Raw genomic sequence first — 27,721 nt, forward strand, 5'->3', positions numbered from 1 at the left:
ACAAGAACCCAGCAAGTTTCCATTTATTCAATGAGTATGTGTCAAGCACCTGTGGTGTCTTATGCAGTTTCCTGGTTGTCAAAAATAATGCATGGGGCTTCCCTGGTGGCGCAGTGGTTGAGAGTCCGCCTGCCAATGCAGGGGACACGGGTTCCTGCTGCGGTCCGGGAAGATCCCACATGCCGTGGAGCGGCTGGGCCCGTAAGCCATGGCCGCTGAGCCTGCGCGTCTGGAGCCTGTGCTCCGCAGCGGGAGAGGCCACAACAGTGAGAGGCCCTCATACCGCAAAAAATAATAATAATAATAATGCATGACCGAAAAGTTGAGAATTACATTTTATTTGGCAGATTTGCTGAGGACTTAGGCCCGGGACATAGCCTCTCAGATAGCTCTGAGGGACTGTTCTGAAGAGGTAAGGAGCCAGGATAGTCAAAACATCAAAAGGTTACTGTTAATTAAAGAAAACAAGACATCTCAAGTTAAGGAATTTAGCGCTTTTCTACGTCCAGGAAGATGCAAGTGTCTGGGCCCATTGAAATCAGCCCTCTGGGGCCAGCGTCCCATGCTTTCTCATCCTGAGTCTCCTCAGGGTACAATCGTTTGGGGGTGGCTGCAGTGGCTGACTGCTAGTTGGGGGGCATCCTGTTTCCATCCTGAGTCTCCTCGGGGCTCACCGTGGGGGCTGCTGTAATGTAGTGCCTTGATGGCTGCACATCCTTTGTTTACTGATACAGCAGGCAACATTTTTCCACGCACATAGTTCTCTGTATCTACCTGTAAACCAACCTAACTGCATGCCCTCCTGGGGCTGACATTGCGGTGAGACAAATGGAGAATAAGCAAATAAGGAAGTAGATATATATGGTATCCAGTTACGATAAGTTCTGAAAAAAAAAAAGAAAAAAGAGGCAATTGAAGGAGATAGTGGTTGGGAAACTGTTGTAGATGTCAGGCCTTCCTTAACCTCTTCAGAAGAGGACACGTGTGCAGAGACCTGGCTGAAGTGAGGGAGAGAGTTGTGTGACTGGAGGAGGGCAGCCCTGGAGGAGGGCAGCCCAGGCAGAGGGGCCAGCGCTGTCAGAGACCCGGAGTACATTTGAAGGGTTGTTGTCCATAGACACGAGGTGCTGCTGGTTTGCTTTGCATGGAAAAGGTCTCCGGCGTTTCTTGTTTGCAAGTTAGGAAAGACTGATAATGTGTATGAAAGGGTGTTGTCAACTCTAAACAGTATACAGACATGGATATGGTTAGTAAGCTCCGAGTGGACTCTAGAAAGCTCCATTATTGTAAACTGAGTTCTTAAAAGTTTCAAAGGAAGTCCTACTTAAAGAGACTCAGCAATGGGGGCTTCCCTGGTGGCGCAGTGGTTGAGAGTCTGCCTGCCGATTCAGGGGACACGGGTTCGTGCCCCGGTCCGGGAAGATCCCACATGCCGCGGAGTGGCTGGGCCCATGAGCCATGGCCGCTGAGCCTGCGTGTCCGGAGCCTGTGCTCCGCAATGGGAGAGGCCACAACAGTGAGAGGCCTACTAACCGCAAAAAAAAAAAAAAAGAGACTCAGTGATGGCCGAATTTTCATGATACAAATATTCTATCATTTATTTGATAGGCACATTTGCAAACAGGTGAACAAATGAATTAATTGTTAGAAGCATTACCTACCATATAATGAGCGCTACTATATTTCAGGTACTTTGCTTATATGCATTATAAGGTGAATATTAGGCATGAGTTCAATACATACATCACTGGCAACTTTACAATAAGGAGGTATTGTTTCCTCATTTTGTAGATTAGGGGTCTGGGGGCGTGGCTGTCAGGGAAGTCCTCCGGTTAAATACCTGGAGAGCTGAGATTCCAACCTGGGCGTGTCTGACCCCAACCCTGTGTATGATGTTGTCCAAAAGATCATACCATGGAGTTCTTAACATGTGTGGCACATTGTGTTAGGAACCATGAGAAAGAGAGAAAAAAATAAAAGCACTGTCTCTGTACTCAGAGAAATGAAGATATAGTTGGGAAGAGATGATTACATGAGAAATAACAGCAGACAGTGAAAGATGAGGTATAAACACATAATTGTGTTCCTTAGTCTGTGAAAGCTAGGGAAGAGAGGGAGATTAATGCAGCCTGGAGACAATAGGCCTGAAGCTAAGCTTTTAGAAGACAGGTGGAATTTAGGTAGGCTATACCATGGAGTTTCAGTTATATATGGGTGTTAGCATCTATAGCATCTACTCCTGCACCTAAGGGGAAAATCGGATATCATCATGATTACCTATGAAAACCACTTAGCAAGTTATAGATTAACTACCATCTCTCAACATGGTAAAGACAATGCAGCTAGGTTTTTCTCCAGGTCTTTTTTTCTTCTTTGGTTAAGCTCCAAAAGAAGTATTCACCTTATGAATAATAGGCATCATAGTGTATTAAAAATACATATTTTAGGGCTTCCCTGGTGGCGCAGTGGTTGAGAGTCCGCCTGCCGATGCAGGGGATGCGGGTTCGTGCCCCGGTCTGGGAAGATCCCACATGCCGCGGAGCGGCTGGGTCCGTGCGCCATGGCCGCTGAGCCTGCGCATCCAGGAGCCTGTGCTCCGCAATGGGAGAGGCCACAGCAGTGAGAAGCCCGCGTAACGCAAAAAAAAAAAAAAATACATATTTTAAAATACCAGATTACAGAGTCACACTCAGAGTGGCTAGATGCTGACACCAAAAGAACCGGGAGCTGAGTCGGATTGAGAGACCTGGATTCATGTCTCCCTGTCCTGCTTATCCTGGGACCTATTCTTATCCAGTAGAATGGCAGGCTGAATGCCTCACAGTATTTACATTGCCCTCTCTCTCAACCCGTGTATTGTCGATTTCATATATATTGAATACGGGTATTCTGAAACTTCACTGAAATGAGGTGTGCTCTGAATGAGTGGAAAAACGTAAGTGAAAAGTCCAGGGCAGGAATAATTTTGGGTTCTTATGAAATAATGAGCAAATGAATACACTGCAGAGATGTGGGAACCTCTTGGGGCCAGATGGTAGGACAACCCTGAAAACCAGAGAGAGAATTTTAGATTCATGTGATGGAAGTCAAAGCCATTGAAGGTTTTTGAGAAATGGAATATCACTGTGAAAGGGATCTTTAACGTAGAGTAATCTGGTGGTGGAGCGTAGGGTGGATAGTGAAGTGGGGCTGGGAAAGACTGGTTCAGAGACAGTTGTAAGAGTCTAGAAGAGGGTATAGACCAGAACTATAGACCAGTCATAGAGATGGGACCTGTTCGGAGATGATTTTGTTGCCTTTTCTCCTTACTTGATCTCATTAAAGGGAATGATGTACATTCCAAAGAGTAGGTTAAATACAAAGAAATTATTGAATCAGCTAGCTATAGCTTTTTGGAATGTACTTCATGCATCCATCCATCCATCCATCTTACATTCTTTCCTTCCTCTCTACACTTATACTCACAGTCAAACACATTACTTCCCCAGATAACAGTGCCAGTGTTACACTATGTTGGTGGCATAAAATTAGGTAATGAATATGAAAGTGACTCAAATTCTGGAAACAGATTTGAAACATTATGGTTATTATTTAGTTTTCATCCCTTTTGCCTTCTCTTAATATCATATTTAGATTAGACAGGTAGATATATGTATTGCTTTGTACATTTGAAAATAAATACATCCTTCAGTGATCCAGTTTCTAATTATTCTGATTCCTTCTGCATTTTACCTTCTACTAGAAAATTAGCTGATCAAAGAGGAAAGGAGTCTTCTTTCTCTTCTTCAAGACCTAAAATAATCACTTTGGTTCTCTTTAGAATGCTCTGAATGAAAGAGGCACAACTTTAAAATAAAAGTTTTGCTCTTTTAATAACATCTCTTTTATTTTCCTCAAAAGACAGTATTAAAAAATAGTCATATTAGGTAATATTCCTGCACTGAATTTTCAGTCCTCTGATGATATGATTTTCTTCCTTTTGTTTCAGAATTTCAAACAGTCTTAGGGGAACGGTAGTCAAAAAAAGTTCATTCATTTCAAGTTCAACATTTCATGGGCATCTCCTGGTCATTGCTTTCAAGGTTTAGGTGACCCAAGTAACTGACAGTGTTGACATCTAATGAAAACTTCTTTTTCCCAGTGTGGAGACCTAACAGGCAGGCATCTTCTATCCTCTGGTAAAAATACTACAAAGTGTCAATCATGCACAACTTCTCAAGTCAGAGAGAAAGATATAAAATTTTAAAGATCACTCATGCTTTTGTTCCTTTCCAGTGTTATAACTTGCAAAAATTACCTTGGGGAATAGAATGGCTCAGTATTACGGTCAAAGTTGATCAAGCTTATCTTTTTTTCAAATGCAAAAAAGAATTGTTACATGACAACTGGCCAAGAGCCACGACCTGCATGGCAGACGCCCATCGGATCCTTTAACATAGTGAGGGCAGATGATGAAGGCATGGCACGTGGGGCCAGGGTGACTCAAGAGCATGAAGGTGGCTCTCTTTCTACTTGTTATTGCTTTCTTAACAATGCTATTTATTCCTGTGCTAATTTCCAAGGGTAGCAATGAGATGAGAGGCATGGAGTGTATTTGGCAATGCTTTTCTTCTTGTTGGCTATGAGATAGACATTATTTACTACCATCCCCTCGTGCTTATGTTCTCTAGTTGGTTATGTTATATTTGCTCTATGAATAATCAGTAGGCCTACTTCCCTCCCCCTACCCCACTGCCTACCCAGCTAATAAGAGGCACAATTTGTCTTAGCAGCAATATTGTTTGTAATTTCTGAATGCTTCCTAAAAGAAGAACTATGAATTAATTAGAGCTTGCACAAATGATGTTAGATCTAATTGTCATGGGTAGAGAAGGTACAAGCATAGAATGATCATAAACACTGGCCAATAGCAAATGAATATACATTTTCTTCACATATGCTCAGTTAATCACAGACCTAAGTTGGCTGGCATGTATTGCGGCCATTTTCAGAGCTGGTTTCATTCACCACTTTATGTGGGAAAGTTTACACTGAGCTTCTGCCAATATGCTATGCTAGGCACTGAAGGGAATGCAGTGATAGACCAATATCCTACCTCAAAGAACCTAGAGTCATGTAGGGGGATGAGGTATGTAAACAAATTACGAAGTGGTTGGTACAGTGAGTGATGTTAGCCTGTCTAGAGTATAATTCTTAAGTTCTTTACTCTCTGGATCAGTGGCTTACATACTTCTTTTCACAGTAAAAATTGTATTTTATACATCAGGATCTGGTACACTCCTACATGTGGGTGTTAAAAAAAAAAACTAAATAAATAAATACACACATATACATATAAGTAAAATAAAGATGACACAAATCAGTGTTTACCATTAATATATGTAATCTACTCTGATATCTTCTATCCTGTGCAGTCCACCTCCTCTCCCCTCTACTCTGTCTCTCTCAATGCTGATTGCAATCCTTTAATTTTATTTCATGTTCCCACATTGGTGTTAATTACGGTTTGGATTCAGCATTGCCTCAGCCTGAGCTCTCTTAAGAGCAGGTTCTATGTTTTGTCCGTTTTTCGTTCTTGTCATCTGGGGCCTGTTGTACAGTTAGCACACTGAATGTTTGGTGAGTGAAGAAATGGATACCCACATCTGCTCAGAACTGATCTTCAATCCAGCCTGACAGCACAGATATATTCCCTATAATCCTGTTTCTCATTGGGTCCCCTCTATTGAGGTGCATATAACAGGATTATGATTTATGTATTATTGAGAAGCAATCCATGTAGACCAAGGGTAGGCAAAACATGTACCACCCTCAACTTTTAATCCATTTTACTTCACTAATGGTTTCTTTTCATTTAGCATGCTGTTGAGGATTTTTTTTTTCTGAAACCATGACTTAAGGAATGAAATCTACTTTGAATTATTTATGGTTTAAATTAATGCAAATAAGATTTTCTGGCTGATACTCATTAATTAATATTTGACTGGGTATTAGGAAGATTCAGATTGACTAAATGAGGCTCTTTTTCAATATAAACAAAAGCCCTTGTGTTTTTTCGCAACTGTGCCTACCCAATTCTTCCATCTGGCTTTCATTAAGGCCAATGAATGTTAGATGGGTGCAACCTCAAAACGATGGGTCCTTTGGGAACTGGAATCAGCGGGGTTGGGGGGGTGCTCTGCTGTGGAATGATCCCCTAGTTAAACCAAATTTAATCTCATTAGCAGGGTAATTGTGCTGTGAGGAGAAATGGCCAACCAGGTTAAAGAGAAACCCACATAGTCTAATTACTCTTTCACTTTTGTCATTGAAAAATAGAACATTGAACCAAGAGGCAAAAGATGCAGATTTTGTGCTTAGCCTAACATTGTGATTGAGTCTCATAAAATTCCAGATCTCTCGCAGCTCCTCAGGCCTGTGTATGGCATTGGTGCCATGTCACAACACATTCTGGAATCCTTTCCTATAGAAGCACACCAATAGTAGAGGTTCCTGTCATGTCTCTCCTTTTTAATACATGTATTTTGCCCATTCACTTTTCCACCCAAGTTGTATGTATTTGACTTCACCAATGTTTTTAAAACTACCAAAATATCTAAAACTAAGTTGTGAAAAATACGTCTTTCCATCTTTGGAAATGAGCACATTGGGAAATTTTCTAAAATCATTGAATCTGTGACCAGTTATTTTACTTTCTTCTGAATTTCCATGCATATGGGTTTTGCCATTTTTAGGATATGATACAGAAGAAAGAATGATGAACTAATTAGGAGCCAGATCTAGGTACAAGACACAATCTTAAAACTTGATAGCAGTGTGACCTTCAGCAAATTACATCCATACACACACACACACAGAGCCGAGGGAATTTGCAGCCAATCTGATGGACTAGATATTTTTTCAAAAGTTTAATATGAAACAAAGTAGTTTTCTGAAATTAATTTTTCCATAAGATGTACCGCATATTTTTACGTTGATAAATCATATTTTCATTACATTTTTTCCATTGCTTTGAAAACAGGAAGCATTTCTCAGATGAAACCAGGGCAGACGTTGGCTTTTTTTTTTTTCTTAATGTTCAAACTACCTCCATAGGCTTTTTCTGTCTCTGGTATATTCAGCTACAATTAGTAGCCATAATCAGCCCAAGAGTATAACTCAGTGAACGGAGTAATCTGATTGCAGACACTGACTGTTGGACAGGTCTTTTATCTTCTGTGTGTTTTAGATATTTGTCATCAGCATAATCCAGAGAAATATCAGTTCTGCAGAAACTGATAATATTGTAATCAAAATCCTTCTGTAGGGTCTAGTTTTTCTTCAGAAATGTTGTGTATTCCATCATTTTAATGCCTCTACAATTGATAGATATTAACCTACAAATAATCTGCAGACAAGAGGCTCTATTTTTTTCTGTATTGTTTTACATATAAATGTAATAATCTTTGCTTTTCTGCATCTCAGATTTGTGAGCAGAATTTTAAATTCTGATTTAGCCTTACAGAGGATATGAAAACTTGAATAAAATAGGACAGTGGGAGTGATAAAGTCTTTAATTCCTCCAGTAAGTGGACCTATTTATGAAGCTATAAAGAAGGAAGTGACTCTGAGGCCTCTGGCAGGAAAGTAGGACACTAACAGTAGAACGCCAGCTGAGATGGCTTAAAAATGTTGAGCTTAGTTCACTTTCAATAGTAAGTTAATATTACTACAGCCCATTTTATCATGTTGAAACCCTAACAGTGTAATATGACTATAAATGGCCAAAAGTGAGACTCTAGAAGGCACATAATTTCTTCCAAATAGGAAAGAGCTCTGTAGGAGGTAGATTTGAGGAGAACTTTGAACCATTACAGAACATAACTTTGTGAATATTTGCAAGATAATTATAGATATTGGTCTGGAAAAGTGTGGACGTGGGAGCAGAGGACGGAACCAACAGTGTTATGAGAAGAAGAGCATGACTTAATTGAAACAATCAAGTATGTGAATAAAGGAGATAAAAGTAGAAAAGTTTAGGCAGGCAATGTCTGTGACTCACATATATCATAATTGTTGGCTAGGGGATCACTCACTATTTTCCAGGTACTTTTTCTTAGAGCACTTTGCATTCAGGTTGGCAGTTAATCAAGTGATGATAAACCTAAGAGTGGGATATGAAATAATCATAAGCTGGGACTTCCCTGGTGGTGCAGGGGTTAAGAATCCACCTGCCAATGCAGGGGACACGGGTTCCATCCCTGGTCCAGGAAGATTGCACATGCCATGGAGCAACTAAGCCCATGCACCACAACTACTGAACCCGCGAACCATAGCTACTGAGCCCGTGTGCCACAGCTACTGAAGCCCGTGCGCCTAGAGCCAATGCTCTGCAATGAAGAGTAGCCCCCGCTCACCGTAACTAGATAAAGCCCATGGGCAGCAATGAAGACCCAGTGCAGCCAAAACTTAATTAATTAATTAATTAATTTTTTAAAAAACCATAAGCTAAGTTCAGGAACAAGGTTAGTTGCCAAATAGGCTCATTAGAGGTAATTCAAACTGAGTTTTCCAAAGCATTCATTTATTAAATATAATAAAATCCATCCTTGTTGAGGAACAGTGAAGGAGAGAACCAAGTGGCCAGCCCATCTCTTCCAGCAAATATATACTGTAATTTTATCCCAGCAGGCTCACAGTTCATGTTTTTGACACATGATATACATCCAAGCTTTGACTTCTGTCATTGATGCAGCAGTAGTATTCAGTTTAGGCCAGATTCAGTAGATTTCACATTACCAGGAATGTGATCAGGATTTGATTTGTTAGTGGTTTGCCTTAAAAGGCCTCATATTAATAGATTTCACATAATGCATGCATCATTTAACTTCACAGTCTTTTCTTTTTTCTTTCACTTTCTCTATTCTTTTTTTCACCTTGTTTAGCCAGCCATATTTATACCCTAAAACATAGCCTTACAATAACCTGTGCATTTTAACCCTTCAAAAAAGCACTGGCCTTTCAGACAAGCCTAAGTTGTGACAGAAACATAATATTATCATTTCTTAAAGCATTTATTGACTGTGTCCACTGTACTTGACATAGTGTTAAGTGCTTCCGAGTATGATTCAGACATGCACAAAGCACAGTGCTTTGTGCTTTGCTGCTCTGAAGGAGCTTAATTCTGATAGGGAGGAGAATGGCTAATGCTATGTGATGAAGTAAAGGAGTTCAAATTAATAAAGTGGCTTAAAGAGATCAGGGAAGGGCTTCCCTGGTGGCACAGTGGTTAAGAATCCACCTGCCAATGCAGGGGGCATGAATTTGAGCCCTGGTCCGGGAAGATCCCATGTGCCACGGAGCAACCAAGTCCGTGCACCACAACTACTGAGCCTGTGTTCTAGAGCCCGTGAGTCACAACTACTGAGCCCGCGCGCCACAACTACTGAGCCCGCGCGCCACAACTACTGAAGCCCACGTGCCTAGACCCTGTGCTCCACAACAAGAGAAGCCACCGTAATGAGAAGCCCATGCACCTCAACGAAGAGTAGCCCCCGCTCACCACAACTAGAGAAAGCCCACGCACGGCAACGAAGACCCAACGCAGCCAAAAATAAATAAATTTATACTAAAAAAAAAAGAGAGAGATGAGGGAAAACTTCGAGTTGAGTGAGCTTTGAATGGGTCCTTGAAGGGAGGTTATAGTGAAAATGACAGTTTTTTAAACATCCACTCTAGCTTATTTGTCACAATATAGAAAATGCCTGGATGAACTAGAAGTAGAGCACATGGACATCATGAAAAAAGACATGGAGTTTTTTTTAATGTGGAGAAGACACAGAAAACAAAGTTTGCTAATGACTGGAAGTAGAAATACGTTACTTATTTCTTGATTACCTACTAGGAACTAAACACTATCTACAGGAACAAGACACATCCCCTCTCCTCAGGATGTTTACAAACTAGGAGGGAATACAGACACCTCAGCAGGAATACTCTGTGGACCTAAGGTGCTCTGGGGGGGCAAAGTGAAAGGCATTCAACCTAGACTCGAGGGACAGGTCCTCCTGGAGAAAGTAATTCTGAGCTAGTGGCTGTAGAGCAAATGACATTTGGAAAAAAGAGGTATGGGCGGAGTGTTTAGGCAAATGGACCACCATGGGCAGAGACCTGGAGGTAAGAAAGCAGGGCATGTTCGTGAAAACTGCAAGTAGTTATACAATCTGTGCTTTAGTGAAATTAATATAGTAGCTGTATGTTAGCTACATTGAAGGAAGAAGGGATGAAAGATGGAAAAACCACTTAGGAGATTGTTTTAGGGAGGCCTGGGAAATAAATTACCTTATATCAAATTCCATCCATTCATCTACATCATCTAATTTAATGAAAGGCTAAAGTATGGTGCCAGGTGTTACAAACGGAGACACAGGGATGTTTTCTCAGGCTCTGGCGTGGAACTCTTTGAGGTGGTACCATTCATATCATGTGCTATGGGCACAACAGCCCCTGGGCAGGATGCTTTCACTGTGGACGCTTTATCCCCTATAACAGTACATGGCGTAAGGTAGACACTCCATAGAAATTGCTTAAATAAGTGAAGGAATAAAGAAGTGAATCAAGAAATAATATAAAGAAAATGTCTCTAAGCCTGGAGGCGACTTGCATGAGTAGCAAGAAGACTGGGTAACTGAATGGGGATGGTGCAAAAATAGAGAACACAGAAAGAGAGGATTGAAATAATGGGAGGGCGGCTCTGAGGTTCCATTTTGGACATTGTTTGAGTTAACAAGAGGATACTCAGAGAAAGTATCTAACAGGTGATTACAAACGCAGGTTAGGAGCTTGGGGAAAGAAGTTAGGACAGGAGATCAGATGTATTATATTTCAAGAGAAATAATTTGGTATATTCAAATATTTGTATTTAGCAATATTATGGTCCTCTCAATCCACACAAGGTTCCACTACATCAACACACACGCTAGTAGGGTTTTCCGCATGGATTCTATTGATCGTGTTCCGCTCACCAGCCCTCCTCAAGAGATCTAACCCCGGGGGCAAACATCCGGGAGACAATAATGTTAGAAAAGTACAATGGATAGAGTGAAGTCCTGCATGGATCATATGTAAGATACAGATATTATTATAATAGGGCAGACTTCTGGGAATTACTGCGAGAACTACCTAAAATAATCCATATAAAGCTCTTCAGTTAGGACATGGTGAGAACTCAATAGATGTAATCAGTTATTAATACTGCTTCTACTCACGTAGCAACAGGGAGGAAATTTGCCAGACTGATATGAACCACCTAAAATAAAGTATATTTAATATGTTACACATAAGTTTCCAGGTGATATGATAGACATTTTGTAATAAGTTGAGATTTTTTTCTTGAAAATTTTCCTGACAGCCTTATCTTCCATTAAAAAATACAAAGGAAAGGTTATTTTACTGTAAATAAGATAAGTGAAAAGCATAAAAACAGAATTCCAGGCCTACTGGAAGAAGCAGGATTATCATTTTATCTGAGTTTTATATCAGTAGTCCTTATTTACAGGATTTTTGTTTAAAAAAAGATTGCTTAATATTAAGAGTTAGCATTTGGGTTATTTCAATTTCCAAATTATATGCTTAAAAAATATAAATAGCTGTCATTATAAAGAGGCTTACTTCATTCTACCTAAAATGCTTTTCAGTCTGGAGGGAACACTTAAATGTAGTCACAAATCACTTGCAATATACTCATGGTAAGATTTTTTTAAAGTTAAATTTGTTTACAAGCCCGCAGAGCTCAAATTTTGTAGATAATATTCTCTTCTCCCTCTACTTAATGATTTTTACCTCTTTTCTCCTCTAGTCCTAAGCATGAATTTCACTCATTACAAATAGAGCACCCAAATCCCTTTTTATTTCATTAGTTCAGCAAATTGTCTCCTAGGGGTATGGACTGAGGAGGCCATGATTGGGCTCCGCGATGATGAGCTTATTTTGCACTTTTACCCAGAAAATCTTCAGATACAAAAGTCACAGAAAGTAGTTACACTCAGCATGAACAATTACAGACTGTTGAAGGAGATTCTTCCTGATGTGCCGGTGACTTACTCCCATGAATTAAGAGGCAAATGTGCTCCAAAGTGCATTAACCTTTATGGATTTTTCTTCGGTTTTCATGTTCCACTGATTTATGCTCTTAAATATGCCTGTTGCTGCTGTTTCTGAATGAGTCCCTTGTAAATCATTTCTTTTTTTTTTTTTTTTTTTTTTTGCGGTACGCGGGCTTCTCACTGCTGTGGCCTCTCCCGTTGCGGAGCACAGGCTCCGGACGCGCAGGCTCAGCGGCCATGGCTCACGGGCCCAGCCACTCCGCGGCATGTGGGATCCTCCCAGACCGGGGCACGAACCCGCGTCCCCTGCATCAGCAGGCGGACTCGCAACCACTGCGCCACCAGGGAAGCCCCCTTGTAAATCATTTCTAAATGATCTTTTTCGAGTCAGATAATCTGAGTCAGTTGAATATATCTCCAATCAATTCCTCTGAGGCTTCTTTCCTTCTTGGCTCAAGTTATTTTCACTTTGCTCTGTGCCTTAAATGTCATATCCGAGAGTAATTGACTAAGTAAGAAATATGTTGTAAAGGAGCCATACTTGCTGGGCAGCTGCTTTTTGCACTGAATTGTGTCCAGCCTTTGCCTGGCCTCACTTGAGTTTGATTCCAAAGGCCCATTTACCTGAGTACAGCTAACTGGACATAGTTCTTTGTGCAAGGATGGGCTTGTGTCTGAGAATGGATTTTACTCTGGGCTGTAAATTGATTGTTTTCATACCGGTTAAGGATGGTAGGGGTTTTGAGAGTTCTGTGTTCTCATAAAAGCCCACTGTTTCCCTTAGAGTGATGTGAAGGAAGAGCACACAGGACTCTTATGAGTGCTGCTTGGCATCTTTTCACATGGGCCCATATTTCTCCAGAAAAGTTCTGCATTTGTTTGGCAGTCAGTGTTTCATTCTCCTTCTGGCTCTGAAGATTATTTGTTTATTGGATTTGAGGGAAAATGTGCATTTTTTTTGTCTCCTCATAACTAATGTGTCATTCAGGCTATAGGGTGGTGGTTAGTGCTGTTGTTTGCAATCTTTCCATAAAACCAAAACACAAAATCAGTTTCAGAAAATTCACATTTAGAATTCTGGCTTTTAAAGCACAAAATGATTTATTCGTGTCTCTGTCATAAATAGTGCATCACTGTTTATTGCTAATTAAGTTTTTCATGTAGATATTTATAAATATCTGTGTCCTGGGACATTATTAAATGTACATATATTAAACTTGACCATGAGAATGGTGACATGGGGACTTACTTTTGAATATGCTTGACAGCTTAAGCAGAGCTTCTATAGTCCTGTAAATGTCTCATAACTTTTCACATAGAAACCTTGAACTAAATGAAAGGGAGGAGATGGTTCAGATTTTTTTTAATGTCTTTAAAGCCATTATACAGTAGGAGAGATTCAGAGCTTCTCGGTGGAGGTAAGCATGGTACATCTCTGCAGAGAGGCAAGACTGGATTAGAAGTTACTTTAGTTGAAATGATATATTGCAAGATTCTGCAGAATGTAGGAGGTCAGAGGGATAAATCACACATATTTACTGGTTCTAATACATGGGATCAGGAGAAAAATCCCAGGCCTATCAGGTAAATATTTTGTGTACATGATTCAGCCCAAACTACCAAAACATGTTTCTGGTAATATGACAAAATCAGGAATAATCAAAGTGAAAAGAATTAAAATATTTTATGTTTAAAATATTTTAGGTAATGATATACATTACATACAAAAGTATACATCAAAAACAGAATTCAGAAAGAGAAATTAAGGAAACACTCCCATTTACCATTGCAACAAAAAGAATAAAATACCTAGGAATAAACCTGCATAAGGAGGCAAAAGACTTGTACTCAGAAAACTATAAGACACTGATGAAAGAAATTAAAGATGATACAAACAGATGGAGAGATATACCATGTTCTTGGATTGGAAGAATCAACATAGTGAAAATGACTATACTACCCAAAGCAATCTACAGATTCAGTGCAATCCCTATCAAACTACCAATGGCACTCTTCACAGAATTAGAACAAAAAATTTTACAATTCGTATGGAAACGCAAAAGACCCCGAATAGCCGAAGCAATCCTGAGAAAGAAAAACAGAGCTAGAGGAATCAGGCTCCCCAACTTCAAACTATACCACAAAACTGTAGTAATCAAGACAGTGTGGTACTGGCACAAAAACAGAAATATAGATCAATGGAACAGGATAGAAAGCCCAGAGATAAACCCATGCACACTTGGTCACCTAATTTATGACAGAGGAGACAAGAACATACAATGGAGAAAAGACAGCCTCTTCAATAAGTGGTGCTGGGAAAACTGGACAGCCACATGTAAAAGAATGAAATTAGAACACTCCCTAATACCATACACAAAAATAAACTCAAAATGGATTAAAGAGCAATTATACTCCAATAGAGATGTTAAAAAAATGGATTAAAGACTTAAATGTAAGACCAGACACTATAAAACTCTTAGAGGAAAACATAGGAAAAACACTCTTTGGCATAATCCACAGCAAAATCTTTTTTGATCCATCTCCTAGAGTAACGGAAATAAAAACAAAAATAAACAAATGGGACTTAATTAAACTTAAAAGCTTTGGCCCAGCAAAGGAAACCATAAACAAGACAAAAAGAGAACCCTCAGAATGGGAGAAAATATTTGCAAATGAAACAACAGACAAAGGATTAATCTCCAAAATATATAAACAGCTCATGCAGCTCAATATCAAAAAAACAAACAATCCAGTTAAAAAATGGGCAGAAGACCTAAATAGACATTTCACCAAGGAAGACATACAGATGGCCAAGAGGCACATGAAAAGATGCTCAACATCACTAATTATTAGAGAAATGCAAATGAAAACTACAATGAGGTATCACCTCATGCCAGTCAGAATGGCCATCATCAAAAAATTTAGAAACAATAAATGCTGGAAAGGGTGTGGTGAAAAGGGAACCCTCCTACACTGTTGGTGGGAATGTAAATTGATACAGCCACGATGGAGAACAGTATGGAGGTTCCTTAAAAAACTAAAACTAGAACTACCATATGACCCAGCAATCCCACTACTGGGCATATACCCTGAGAAAACCATAATTCAAAAAGAGTCATGGGGCTTCCCTGGTGGCGCAGTGGTTGGGAGTCTGCCTGCCGATGCAGGGGATACGGGTTCGTGCCCCGGTCTGGGAGGATTCCACATGCCGCAGAGCGGCTGGGCCCGTGAGCCATGGCCGCTGAGCCTGCGCGTCCGGAGCCTGTGCTCCGCAACGGGAGAGGCCACAACAGTGAGAGGCCCGTGTACAGCAAAAAAAAAAAAAAAAAAAGAGTCATGTACCACAATGTTCATTGCAGCACTATTTACAATAGCCAGGACATGGAACCAACCTAAATGTCCATCGACAGATGAATCAGTAAAGAAGATGTGGCACATATATACAATGGAATATTACTCAGCCATGAAAATAAATGAAATTGAGTTATTTGTAGTGAGGTGGATGGACCTAGAGTCTGTCATATAGAGTGAAGTAAGTCAGAAAGAGAAAAACAAATACCATATGCTAATGCATATATATGGAATCTAAAAAAAAGAATAAGTGGTACTGATGAACCTAGTTACAGGGCAGGAATAAAGAGGTAGACATAGAGAATGGACTTTAGGACATGGGGTGGGAGGGCAAAGATGAGTGAAGTGAGAGTAGCATTGACATATATACACTACCGAATGTAAAATAGTTGGCTGGTGTGAGGCAACAACATAGCACAGGGAGATCGGCTCTCTGCTTTGTGATGACCTAGAGGGATGGGATAGGGAGGCTGGAAGGGAGGCTCAAGAGGGAGGGGATATGGGGACATGTGTGTGCATATGCCTGATTCGCTTTGTTGTACAACAGAAACTAACACAGTATTGTGAAGCAATTATGCTCCAATAAAGATCTATTAAAAATAAATAAATAAATAAAGCCTTAGTATAATAGATATCACTGAAGAAAAAAAACCAAACAAACAGAATTACCAGTGAACAGTGACATTGTTTGTGGGAGAGCCATGAATGAATTCCTTGTACTCCAAAATCCAGAATTCTGAATTTGAGTTTTCTGAAATTTGTACCCTTAATTTTGTATTTTGGTTCTATGGAAAGACTTTATTTCCCCCTGATTGGAATCACGTTATGCATTTTTGGCAAGAATATCAGAGAAGTGATGCTGTATTCTTCTCTGCATCATGTCATATGGCACATGATGTCAGTTTGTCCCATTACTGATAATGTTGGCCGTAGAATTTTTTAAACTACTAGGCTGTTAATATAAGGAATACTTATACACTGTGAGCAAGTATTTTCATATAACTGAATATTGCTCTCATTGCAACTTCTAAAATACAGTACAGGTCCTCTTTATTCAAGAATACTTCCAGCTGGTGGCAGCCATAATTGTTGGCTGAGATGAAATGGAAGAAATGGAGCTTTACAATAAGATGGAATTTGTGAGGAGGAGTCTGGGTTAAGGAATGGGCTTGGGAAGCTTGAATGAAATTTTAATTAGTATAATTTTCCTGGATAGAAATCAAATCAGTATAAAAATTTTGAAAATACTGGGTCAGGTGTGGGTACTGTGTGTTCATGTATGCATTCCAATGGACACATACTTGCTATAAGGAAGAGTAAATTTAAAATATAGGTACTGCATATGTACAGATTTTTGGAGGCCCACTGGTTGATGATAATCTGAAAATAAAATCTTTGGTGAAATATTTATAAATGGCAACATTAGAATTTAGGAAATAAGATCCATGCTGTAGACTTTCAAAGGCAGTAAAAATAGGTTGCCTACACTATGTGTTTTTTGGTTTATCCTACTCTACAGCTTGAGGTTTGGGAGCCTGATCTGAATAAGTTTCTTCAAAATCCTATAATTAGATACTCCTCCTATAGCATTATGTAGATCCTCCTCTTTGATTCTCATTCTCTCTCTTTCCATATACACAGATGTACCTGCGCTTTGTGTTTGCCTTCTCATCATTTACAAGCATAGGAAGTCCCTAGTGTGAAAGCACTTCATAAGATTAGATAATACCCTTTTGACGGGGTTCCATCTGTGTTCCATCTTAACTTTGAAGTGTTTTCTTTCCTAATGAGATTCTTTCCACTGTTCAAAATTCAATGTTTTCTTACTTCCATAAAGCTGATTAGGAGCATTGTTGGAAAAACAGGGCTTTTTGATGAATCTCCTCTATACCCGTGACTGACTCTCCCATCTCCCATTCAACAGATTACTTTTACGTTTCTTAATAGGTGAACGGATCCATGCAGCATACTTTGGGAATCCGGGGGAAATAAAATATAGACTAGCCCCTGAAAAATGATGAGGAGCTACTCCCAGTATTTTAACTTGTAGAAATAATTCAACAGAAGCAAAATGAAGATGTTCACTGTAGGATTATCTGTAATAAAACCAGGAAGCAGCATTAATGTTTCCTAATAGATGTTTGGGTTAATAATGTATCGATGGAATGAATCTTACAATTATGAGTATTATCCTCTGTGAAAGGGCAAATATGAAGTACTGTGAACAACCATATTGCATAAAGCAAAAAACAATGTGAGAAGGTGGACAAGGACTAGAGAATACTCTTTCAGTCCAAGGCATCTGTGGTGGAGATATGGGATAGTTTTCTTTCTTTCTTTTTCTATGAATCTTTTATTTGGACCTCCAGTCCAAATCCTTGGGAGAAGGGCATTATTTATCGGAGAGGTCATACCCTAGTTTTAGGAACTGTGGGTTGAAATTAAAGGAGCTATTAATTTTATTCAACACTTCATTCACCAGTTATTTCCTGAGAACCTACTGTGTACTAGCTGTGGACTAGTATTACGCACTGAGGATATGTCAGTGAGAAATTTACACTTGACCCCTGGCCACGTGAGGTTTTGGTCATTCCTACATCCACATGTTGCTGAAATAGTCAAAGTAATCATCTAATGGCCCATATTGCCAATTACGGATAATTGCACGGGAAAGTAAAGGAGCAAGTGAAAAAAATCACAATGTCACACGTTGCTCTAGTCTCCAGCCTCATCAGGATTTATGTACTGAGAGTAATATACAAATAGCAGCAGCCACGGCTTAATTAGCAGTTAACTTTATGTCAACCTCTGTGCTGAGCGCTTAACTTTTATTTCCTTATTTAATCATCAAAACAAATCCTGCGTGTTATATCCATTTTTACAGAATACACAAATAAGATGAAGAGAAGCTAAGTAACCTGCCCAAGACTATACATTCAAGATCCAGACCCAGGAATACCTACTTTACGTGTCTTGCCCTTGGCCACTCCACTTCCCTAAACCTTTCCTCTCTGCAGTGACTGTGAGTGTGATTCGCCTCCTGGATGCCTAGGAAGGTTCTTACTCTGTGTCCTTCCTGCCCAAGAAAGGGCATTTTGCCATTTAATGTGATCGCTTCTCATTTTTTCCAGAGAAAAGAAGAGGCTGGTGAGACAGCCCTAATTTTTCTGTTTCATTCTCTTCTGCATGTTTTATGCCTTCTGAACAGTGAGGACCCTCAGAGCTCCCAAAGCAGATTTGGAAACATGTTGAATGGGTCCTCTCAAGTTAGAGATGACACCATCAACCTGAATGTGTCATTTTAGACTGATGTGTGTGCTTTAGGGAATAAATGATTTGTATTCGAAAGAGATCATTCAGCTGAAAGTAATGGGAGCGCCTCCATCCGTGCTGCTCAGAGCAGTTTCATGTTTTAGGGGCACCAAAGACAAATAAGGGACTAGAAAAAAAGAAAAAGTGGATAATTTAGAGCCTCTGTCACTTTGTTTAGGAACAGGTTAACTACTAAAAGTCTCCTCGTAATAACTGGTAAAGATTTTGGAAATGCAAGAAGTACTTCTGCCCAGAAAACTCTTCTTCTAAGTCCCATTGAAAAGAATAAATAGGGTTTCTGATGATTGGTATATTTACTTGTTATGAAATTAATAACAGTGGTTGTCTTTCAGAGTCAGACCAAGGGGACCAAGATGCCCCTGGGTGGATGGTTTCTCTGAGGGTTAGATGAGATCAGAAGGAGGCAACGTAGTACGATGTGGTATTTGGAGATCTTAAAATTATAGCCATGGTTAATTAACTATGTACTCTTTATTTCTTCATTTTTTTCCTGGCTTCTTCTACTCATTCTCTTCTTAAAGATTTATTATATCTTGTTTTGGGTCAGGCTTTTATTTCCCTTTCCATGTTGATTACATCAATTAAGAAACCTCATTGCTGTTTGTCATGGCTTCTCCATTTCCACTCTCCTGGGTGACTGTGATAATCCCCTGTGTTCTCCTTCCTTCCCCCCACCGACCCCTCCACATGCCACAGAGGTTAATGGAATGTTTCACTGGTGATATGGAAGAACAACCATGATGTATTTATTTATTAAGTAAAGGAAACTCTTCATTAGGTTAAACGGCTAAACTTAAGGAACATTTATACACCAAACTTTAAATGTGGTCTAATTGGAAAGCAATTTATGAAATATAGTCTTTGACAAATGTCGATAATTTTTACACTAATTTAATTTTATTTGAGTAGCTAATATATTCACAGTTTTTAAAACAATCAAATGATTATAAAAAGTTAAAATTGAAAAGTATATTCCCAGTCCTCTGCCAGGCCCCACCACCATCCCTGCTTCCTGTAGGTACTCACTTTTACTAGTTTTTTGTGAATCCCTCCAGGATGTCTTTATAATAAATTAAATAACTGAGGTTATATAATTCTTATATGCAGGTTAGTATAGTAAATATGAACACTGCTAAATACCTTGCTTTTCTCACTTAACAATATATATCCTAGAGATATTTTCATGTTGGTGCATCAAAAGCTTCCATGTTTGAGAGTTGGGGCTGCTGCCCAGTATTGCAAAATGTGTAGATTCACCATAGTTTATTTAACTGATCTCTCATTGATGGATTTTTTGCATTGTTTCCAGTCTTTTGCCATAAAAACAGTGCTACACTGATCTCTGTACCCTGTACATAGATCATCTCATCCATATTTAGATAACAGCTGTCGGAAGAATTTCCCAGAAGTGGGATTTCTGGGTCAAAGGAAATGTATTTGTAATTTTGGATGATAGTGCCAGTTTGCCCTTCATAAGGGTTGTAACGTTTTTCACTCCCATCAGCAATATATGAGAATGGCTCTTTGTCCACACTTAAACCGACAGTGTGTTTTCAGACTTTTGGAATCTGGCTGATGTATGGGTATAAAAAATGGTATCTCACAATGGAATATTACTCAGCCATAAAAGAAATGAAATTGAGTTATTTGTAGTGAGGTGGATGGACCTAGAGTCTGTCATACAGAGTGAAGTCAGAAAGAGAAAAACAAATACTGTATGCTAACACTTACATATGGAATCTAAAAAAAGAAAAAATGGTTCTGAAGAACCTAGGGGCAGGACAGGAATAAAGATGCAGACGTAGAGAACGGACTTGAGGACACGGGGAGGGGGAAGGGTAAGCTGGGACGAAGTGAGAGAGTGGCATGGACATATATACACTACCAAATGTAAAATAGATAGCTAGTGGGAAGCAGCCACATAGCACAGGGAGATCAGCTCGGTGCTTTGTGACCACCTAGAGTGGTGGGATAGGGAGGGTGGGAGGGAGGGAGACACAAGAGGGAAGAGATATGGGGATATATGTATATGTATAGCTGATTTACTTTGTTATAAAGCAGAAACTAACACACCATTGTAAAGCAATTATACTCCGATAAAGACGTTAAATAAATAAATAAATAAATAAACAAATAATAAAAATACATTAATTACCAAAAAAATGGTATCTCAGTATAGTTTACTTTTCATTTTTCTCATTATGAATGAAGTTAAAACTTTTGGTGTGTTTAATGGTCACTTACTGTAAATTGTCGTTTCATGTCTTTTGATCATTTTTCTACTATGTTCTTTGTTTTTTTTTTTTACTGACTGTCATCTGTGACATAAGTTGCACATATATATTCCCAGTTAGTCATTCATTTTTTCATCTTTATTTCATATGATTCTGTTTCATTTTATTTCGTTTTTACACTTTTGAGAAAAATTTAAAGTACAAGGCCACTCTTACTTTGCAAAGCATTGTGGAACTGTAAAACTCACCATGCAAAGCAATATTAATCAATGGGGAAAATCACAATTGTTTCATGACTTTAAAATTTTTTGTGAAAACATTAAAAATTCTCTACTGTCAGTTACAAATATATACAGAAATGAAAAATAGAACTAATATGTATTCATACACTGTAACATTAGAAACACTGAGAAGTAAAGTGTTTTCTTTATAAATCTTACCAGGAGTAATTTGAACAGTGCTTGCCACCTTCTTCTTTTTGGGTACTTTATGATACACAGTGAGCATCTTTTCTGTGCGTTGGTGAAATGTCATACTTCCTTCTCAGTTTAGATCAGCTGCCAGCATTTTATTCTTTGCTTTTCAGTGTCATGAAACATCTCCAAGGGTTCCTTTAAGGTAACATTTTTTTGCTGACATCCCTTCCTCTGGGATGTCTTCATCTCTTTTATCACAGCCATTTTCTCTTTTAAGGTCAGTAAGTTCACCTTTACTCTGGCTGCAGATACCTCTCAAATGGGGCCAGTGTCGATGTTCCCAGGGTCAGTTATTTCTTCTGTAAATCCATTTACATTCAGTTCAAATTTCGCTCCCAGTGTTACTTTCAGGTATTTTTTTCCCCTGTACTTTTAGGTGTTTAGGCCAATTCATTTTTTCAGTTATCCATTTTTATAAACTGTCACATGGGTCTATCACTGAGAGACAAGGAGACAACACAGCTACACACTTTGCTGTCTGTCCATGAACTGCGTAACGGATGTGCAGTGACCAATCGCTGCTTGACTTGGAAAGAAGTGACATGTTTGATCATTGATTATGATAAACATTAATTATTTACATAGAGATTTCTAGATCGAAGCCCTAGAGTTTGTACTTCATGCAGTTACTCACAGTTAACATACTGTGGTAACTGGAATTCAAATCTTGGTGTACTGGTGTTATTCACTAAACTTTAGTAACTTCCATTTGTGCATATCAGAACCATGAAAGCAGGAGCTGCCAGTGTAGAAGAGTACAAAGAATAACATAACAAATATCTGCATACTCATCTCTGAGTTTTGACAGTTCACATTCTGCTATGTATGCTTTAAGTGTTTTTAATAAAGGAAATTGATCATTACAAATAAGGTTAAAGTTCTCCTTTGCCCCCACCTCCCATCCTGTTTCCTTTCATAACCTCCCAACAGCATCATAAATTTAAATACTCTCCTTTCTTTTTCTCTCTTTTTAAAAGTTCTATCTACATGTATAAAGATCCTAATAAGAAATATGCAGTATTGGGGGTGTACTTTTTGCTTTGCATCATAATTTGGTTTTTTGTTTATCATGCTTTCTTTTGCTTCTTATATTCTTATTTCCTTCTTGAATTAATAAAAAATATTTTTGTCTCTCCTTTTTTCCCCCTAGTGTGGAATTTTTGTTTCTGTTTCATCCCATTTCTATTGAATACGTGAAATAACTTGTGTTAGAAAAAACTCATCTGTAGGTGGATAATAGAGTGACCTGCTCTTGTTTAGAATTCTGGTAATTTCCCCACATCTCTCCATGGAAGCAGCAAAAGCCAGAGATACCCATGTGTGTTTGGTCATATTTCGGTAGCTATCTTTCTGATACATTTAACTCTTTCTGATACACTTAACAGTGGTTGCGCTCTGTTTGTCTTCCAGATTCATTCAGGAGATAGAGCACGCCCTGGGACTTGGCCCAGCCAAACAGTGTCCTCTTCGAGAGTTTCTCACCGTGTACATCAAAAACATCTTCCTCAATCAGGTCTTGGCCGAGATCAACAAGGAGATTGAAGGAGTCACGAAAACATCTGACCCCCTGAAGATCCTAGCTAACGCAGACACCATGAAAGTGCTGGGGGTGCAGCGGCCTCTCCTACAGGTAATCACATCCTTTGAACTTACTGTTTTTACCTGCAGTTTTCATTGACTTGGCAAGAGTCACAAATTGAAAAAAGAAGGAGAGTTACCATCTGTTTCCATATTCATCAGGGACAAAACAAGAGGAGATAAATTAAACAGGCACCAGGGAAATTAAGGACTAGTGTAGAGATAATGGAAATTCCTGAAGATCTTTAAGAAAAAAGTGGTTAGCTTTGAATATGGGAGATGGTGAGTCTCATTAACATGCAGGCAACTCCTCATTATTGGCCTGGAATTTGTCCTTGAAAAGAACTCTCTTTCCAATGGTGAATGCATCCTGGAGTAGAAGGACTTATAGGAAGGAAGTTATTCTGCCTAACCTCAATTACCAACAGTAAACCCGCTGTACCATTTGAGGGCTGACTTACCCTATATAACTTGGCTACCTCACAGTGCATTTGAACCCACCCAAAAAACTGGCTTTTAAAAGTCAGATCATTTATTAATTTAAGTGATGATCATCTTAATATGATGATCATATTACTTTCATTGTATAAAGAAATGGTTTCTGGACAACAGAAATAAGATAATTTGTCAGATGTATGGATTAATAGACTTGAGGTGTTTGTTTTATATGCTTTAAGCCAGTGACTTAGAGGTAAATATAAGACTAAAAGAAAATTACTATGAATTTCAATTCTGGCTATACGTTAATTATTATTACACTGTAATTGAATCTTTATAGTGTTTCTTCACTTAAGAGAATGATGGGTACAATAGCATAGTTTTATGTAAGTTGCATGGTATGAGGATATCTCAAAATGTAGAAGACTTGAGATCTTCAAAGAGAAGTTCTGTAAGTGATATATATATATAGTTGCCTCAATTGCCTGCCTTTACCTGCTTTTATGTATGTCTTCCTTGGTTCTTCCTTCTTTGTACATTAGAATTAATAGAAATGCTGGCCCTTTCATAGGGGAATGTCCTAGTTGTAAGCATTCTTTTTTTATATGCAAATTATTCTATGGTATTGAGAAAATAGAATAGAGGCATTCACTTCTCCCAGAACTTGAACAATAGCGTCACACCTAGGGAAGTGTTCATTTGCATTGCCTGAGTTTATGTTGGATGTGTTCCTAGTGAGGATCTGTACTGAGCATGGGATGCAGAGAAGGGAGAATAGCAAAGGCATGTGCTCATCATCCCATCCCCCTGCTGAATTACTCTTCCACTGGCTCTTTGCATGGCCGGCATCTTCTCTTGGTGCCTGTTCAAATGTCACCTCCACAGGGAAGCTTTTCCTAACTGTCCCACCTAAGTAGGTCCCCTTCCTTGGTTATTCTCCATCCCCCCCCGCCCCCACCTTCCGGTCCCAATCTGTCTGTTCTCAACACTGAAGCCAAACTCTATGAACTGTTACCACCAAAACTCCCTTGCCAAGTGACTTGTGATCAGGTTCTGCCAATAGGAAGCACCAGCAGGAGATTGGAGGGTAAAAGGAGAAAGATGTTGGGTTCTTATCTCCTTCCTTACCACTTTGGATCATAGTTTTTTGTTTGTTTGTTTGTTTGTTTGTTTGTTTTGCGGTACGTGGGCCTCTCACTGCTGTGGCCTCTCCCGTTGCGGAGCACAGGCTCCGGACGTGCAGGCTCAGTGGCCATAGCTCACGGGCCCATCCCACACAGCACGTGGGATCTTCCCGGACCGGAGCACGAACCCGCGTCCCCTGCATTGGCAGGCGGACTCTCAACCACTGCGCCACCAGGGAAGCCCTGGATCATCGTTTTGGCTTTGGGTGCCTCCCTCTGTAACCAGAGGTCCTGCCAGGCGACACCTCCTGTATGGCTTCAGCTCTCACTGGACGCTGGTCATACCATCTCTCCTCCTTGGCCCTTGATGATAGCTTTCTGCTGTTATTGGTCTCTGGGTGCCTCAGCATCCCTTGTTGCTTCTTTCAGTGCTGCCTGTACCTCTGTCAGTCATCTCTTCATTAATATTTCTTCAGTTAGTCATCTGAATGGAATTCTGGTTTTTGTTAGGATCATGAATAGATCTCCCCAGTTAGTCACTATTTTAACATTTTAATTTTTTTCCTTCTTAGCACAATTATAATCATTTACTTTCTAGCTTGTTGATTTCCTATCTTTTCCCACTAGAAATTAAGTTCCAAAAGTATAGTACAGTATCAAACAGTAGGAAGACACTCGATAGTTTGTTGAATGAATGTTTATGTGTGTCGGTGGGTGGGTGGGTGGGTGGATGGACACAGTGAATAAATTTTGAGAGTCTTAACTGCAGAGTCGGAGTGGGAAGATGAGAAAGAGAGTGACAAAAACTTGTTTACATGTATCTTATGTCTGACAGTATCATTAACATCCTCTCCATCAGAAAACCTCTCAGTATGTATATCCCTCAAGTGTCATGCCGTATGCTGTACAAAGCAACTTTAATATGCTTAGTGTACTAATTTAAAAGAAATAATGCACTACAGAGTGAATCTGGGAACTAAAGATGCTGGCTCATTAAACATGATGATTTTCAGCTTGAGTAACAAAGACAGATTAAAACTCCACTAGTTGACTACAGTCTGGGCCATGTCAGGGCCACACACTGCTGGCTAAATGGCATCTCTGGGCAGCCTACCGATGTGCTTGTCAAGTCACTCCTAACCTCATCACCAGCCATTTGTACATGTTACTACGCCTCTTGTTCTTTAAGTCAGTTACTCCGTTCTGAGGCTATGTAAGAACTCCAACTTTACCTCTTCTCTCTTTGACCTTGTCAAGATATGATAGTTATATGTAAGTGAATAAGTCTTAAAACTAAGGCCATGCAAGTTATCAACCTCCAAATATGTTTACAGAGCCCAAACACCTGCTTTCTTATTTGGTTATTTTGTTGTTCTCTCTTTCTTCATAAAAATTTTATGAGAATGCAAATTAGTTAGACCATATCAGTAAATTTGTTTAATATTCTCAGTTATGAGGTTAAAAAAGCAAGTGAGGAGGTGGTTATTTTCCTTTCCCATCTTGAGAAAGTCTCTTGCTTTATAATGATTGTAAATTGTTTTCAAACATAATTTCCCATGCTCAAATTTCAGTGTTTCTTAAATGTGTTTCAGTGTCACCTTGATATTTTTATTCTCAGCTAATTATACGTAACTAAAGAAAAATAATGGAGAAATTATTCTCCACCATTTTAGCTGAGAGTACAAAACAATAGTTAAGAAGGGAGCTTGAAGAAATATATGTATGTGTGAAAAATGCAGGCGGGTTAAGTATTCAATTACATGTCCTTCAAAGTCATTCCCTTGGCTAGACTGTTGTTTGGTCACAGAGTGGAAGGGGTCGTGCCTTTCCCTGAAGGCAGCACCCAGTGTCATGAAGCATCAGCCCAACTGGATTCTCCAGAGAGAGTGGACAGACAGCTGTCTCAGTGCTGCTTCCATCTACTTATCTGATGAGGTGCAGACGCAGAAAACCCCAGGACATTTTGTCCTTTCCTCTTTGAAATGACATTGGTCAGGATAGACAGTCGGTTATAAGGGGGCATTTACTTGGGCAATAACGTAGTTTTGCATTGGTAGTTTTACTTTCTAGGCACAGAATTCGTAGGAGGGAAGGAAGGAAGGAAGGAAATAGGAAGGAAGAAATTACAAGCACCATTTTATAGGTGAAACAACTGTGCAGATACCCAAAGTGATAGAGCAGCGTGGTACTAGTAGTAACAGTGGAAGTCTAATGGTGGTAATGATAGCATTCATAATAGTAAATAGTAGTAATGGTGACAACTAACACTTTAATACATCTACTGTGAGCCAGACACTATTGAGTGTTTTATATGTATTGACTTGTAAATGTTTTTTGGTTTTGTTTGTTTTCCTGTTTGTTTGTTTTTTTGCGGTACGTGGGCCTCTCACTGTTGTGGCCTCTCCCGCTGCGGAGCACAAGCTCCGGATGCACAGGCTCAGCGGCCATGGCTCATGGGCCCAGCCGCTCCGGGGCATGTGGGATCCTCCCGGACCAGGGCACGAACCCATGTCCCCTGCATCAGCAGGCAGACTCTCAGCCACTGCGCCACCAGGGAAGCCCGACTTGTAAGTGTTTTATATGCATTGACAACAGCTTTGTGAAGGTGGCGTTCTTATTATAAGGAGGAAACTGAGAAACAATGAAATTAACTAACTTGGCCATCCATAGTCACCTAGCTAGCAACGCTAGAACTGTAATTCAAACCCAGGCGACCTAACCCTGGCTCCCGTGCTCTAACCTATTTGTTACTAGTCTGCTATGAGATGGGCAGAGTTTGAGAGGAAGCATTTAGACACTTTTTTTTTTTTTTTTTTTTAGCAATTTGACATTGTCTGTTGAACCTAACAGTAAAAAATTGGGACTTGTGTTTTTATCACCAGGTTTTTAAAAATTTCTTTTTTCTAGTAATTCATTTTATAAAAGTATCCATCTGTGACAGACTCGGGGGATGGGGGGAGAGTTTGGAACCAGACTCTCACCATAGCCAGAGATGTACTGCTCTAAATCCGTATATTGCCTCACAGGAGTAGAAGTGTAAAACCAATGCATCTTTCTTGCCTCAGTGTCTAAACCACTTTCCAACAGATGGAATAGCTCGGATA

General features: G+C 39.5%; 1 protein-coding gene across 1 annotated transcript in view; it reads left to right on the forward strand.

The window, feature by feature from the left end:
* EXOC4 (exocyst complex component 4) overlaps positions 1–27,721 on the forward strand; it is a gene marked incomplete at both ends in the record, with an annotated part of 836,896 nt that overhangs the window by 572,085 nt on the left and 237,090 nt on the right. Inside the window, 1 exon segment of the mRNA XM_079711536.1 lies at positions 22,863–23,107. Within this exon segment, the coding sequence (XP_079567662.1) occupies positions 22,863–23,107 (245 nt within the window).

Source organism: Hyperoodon ampullatus (assembly GCF_949752795.1).
Source record: "Hyperoodon ampullatus genome assembly, chromosome: 9".
Classification (NCBI taxonomy): domain Eukaryota; kingdom Metazoa; phylum Chordata; class Mammalia; order Artiodactyla; family Ziphiidae; genus Hyperoodon; species Hyperoodon ampullatus.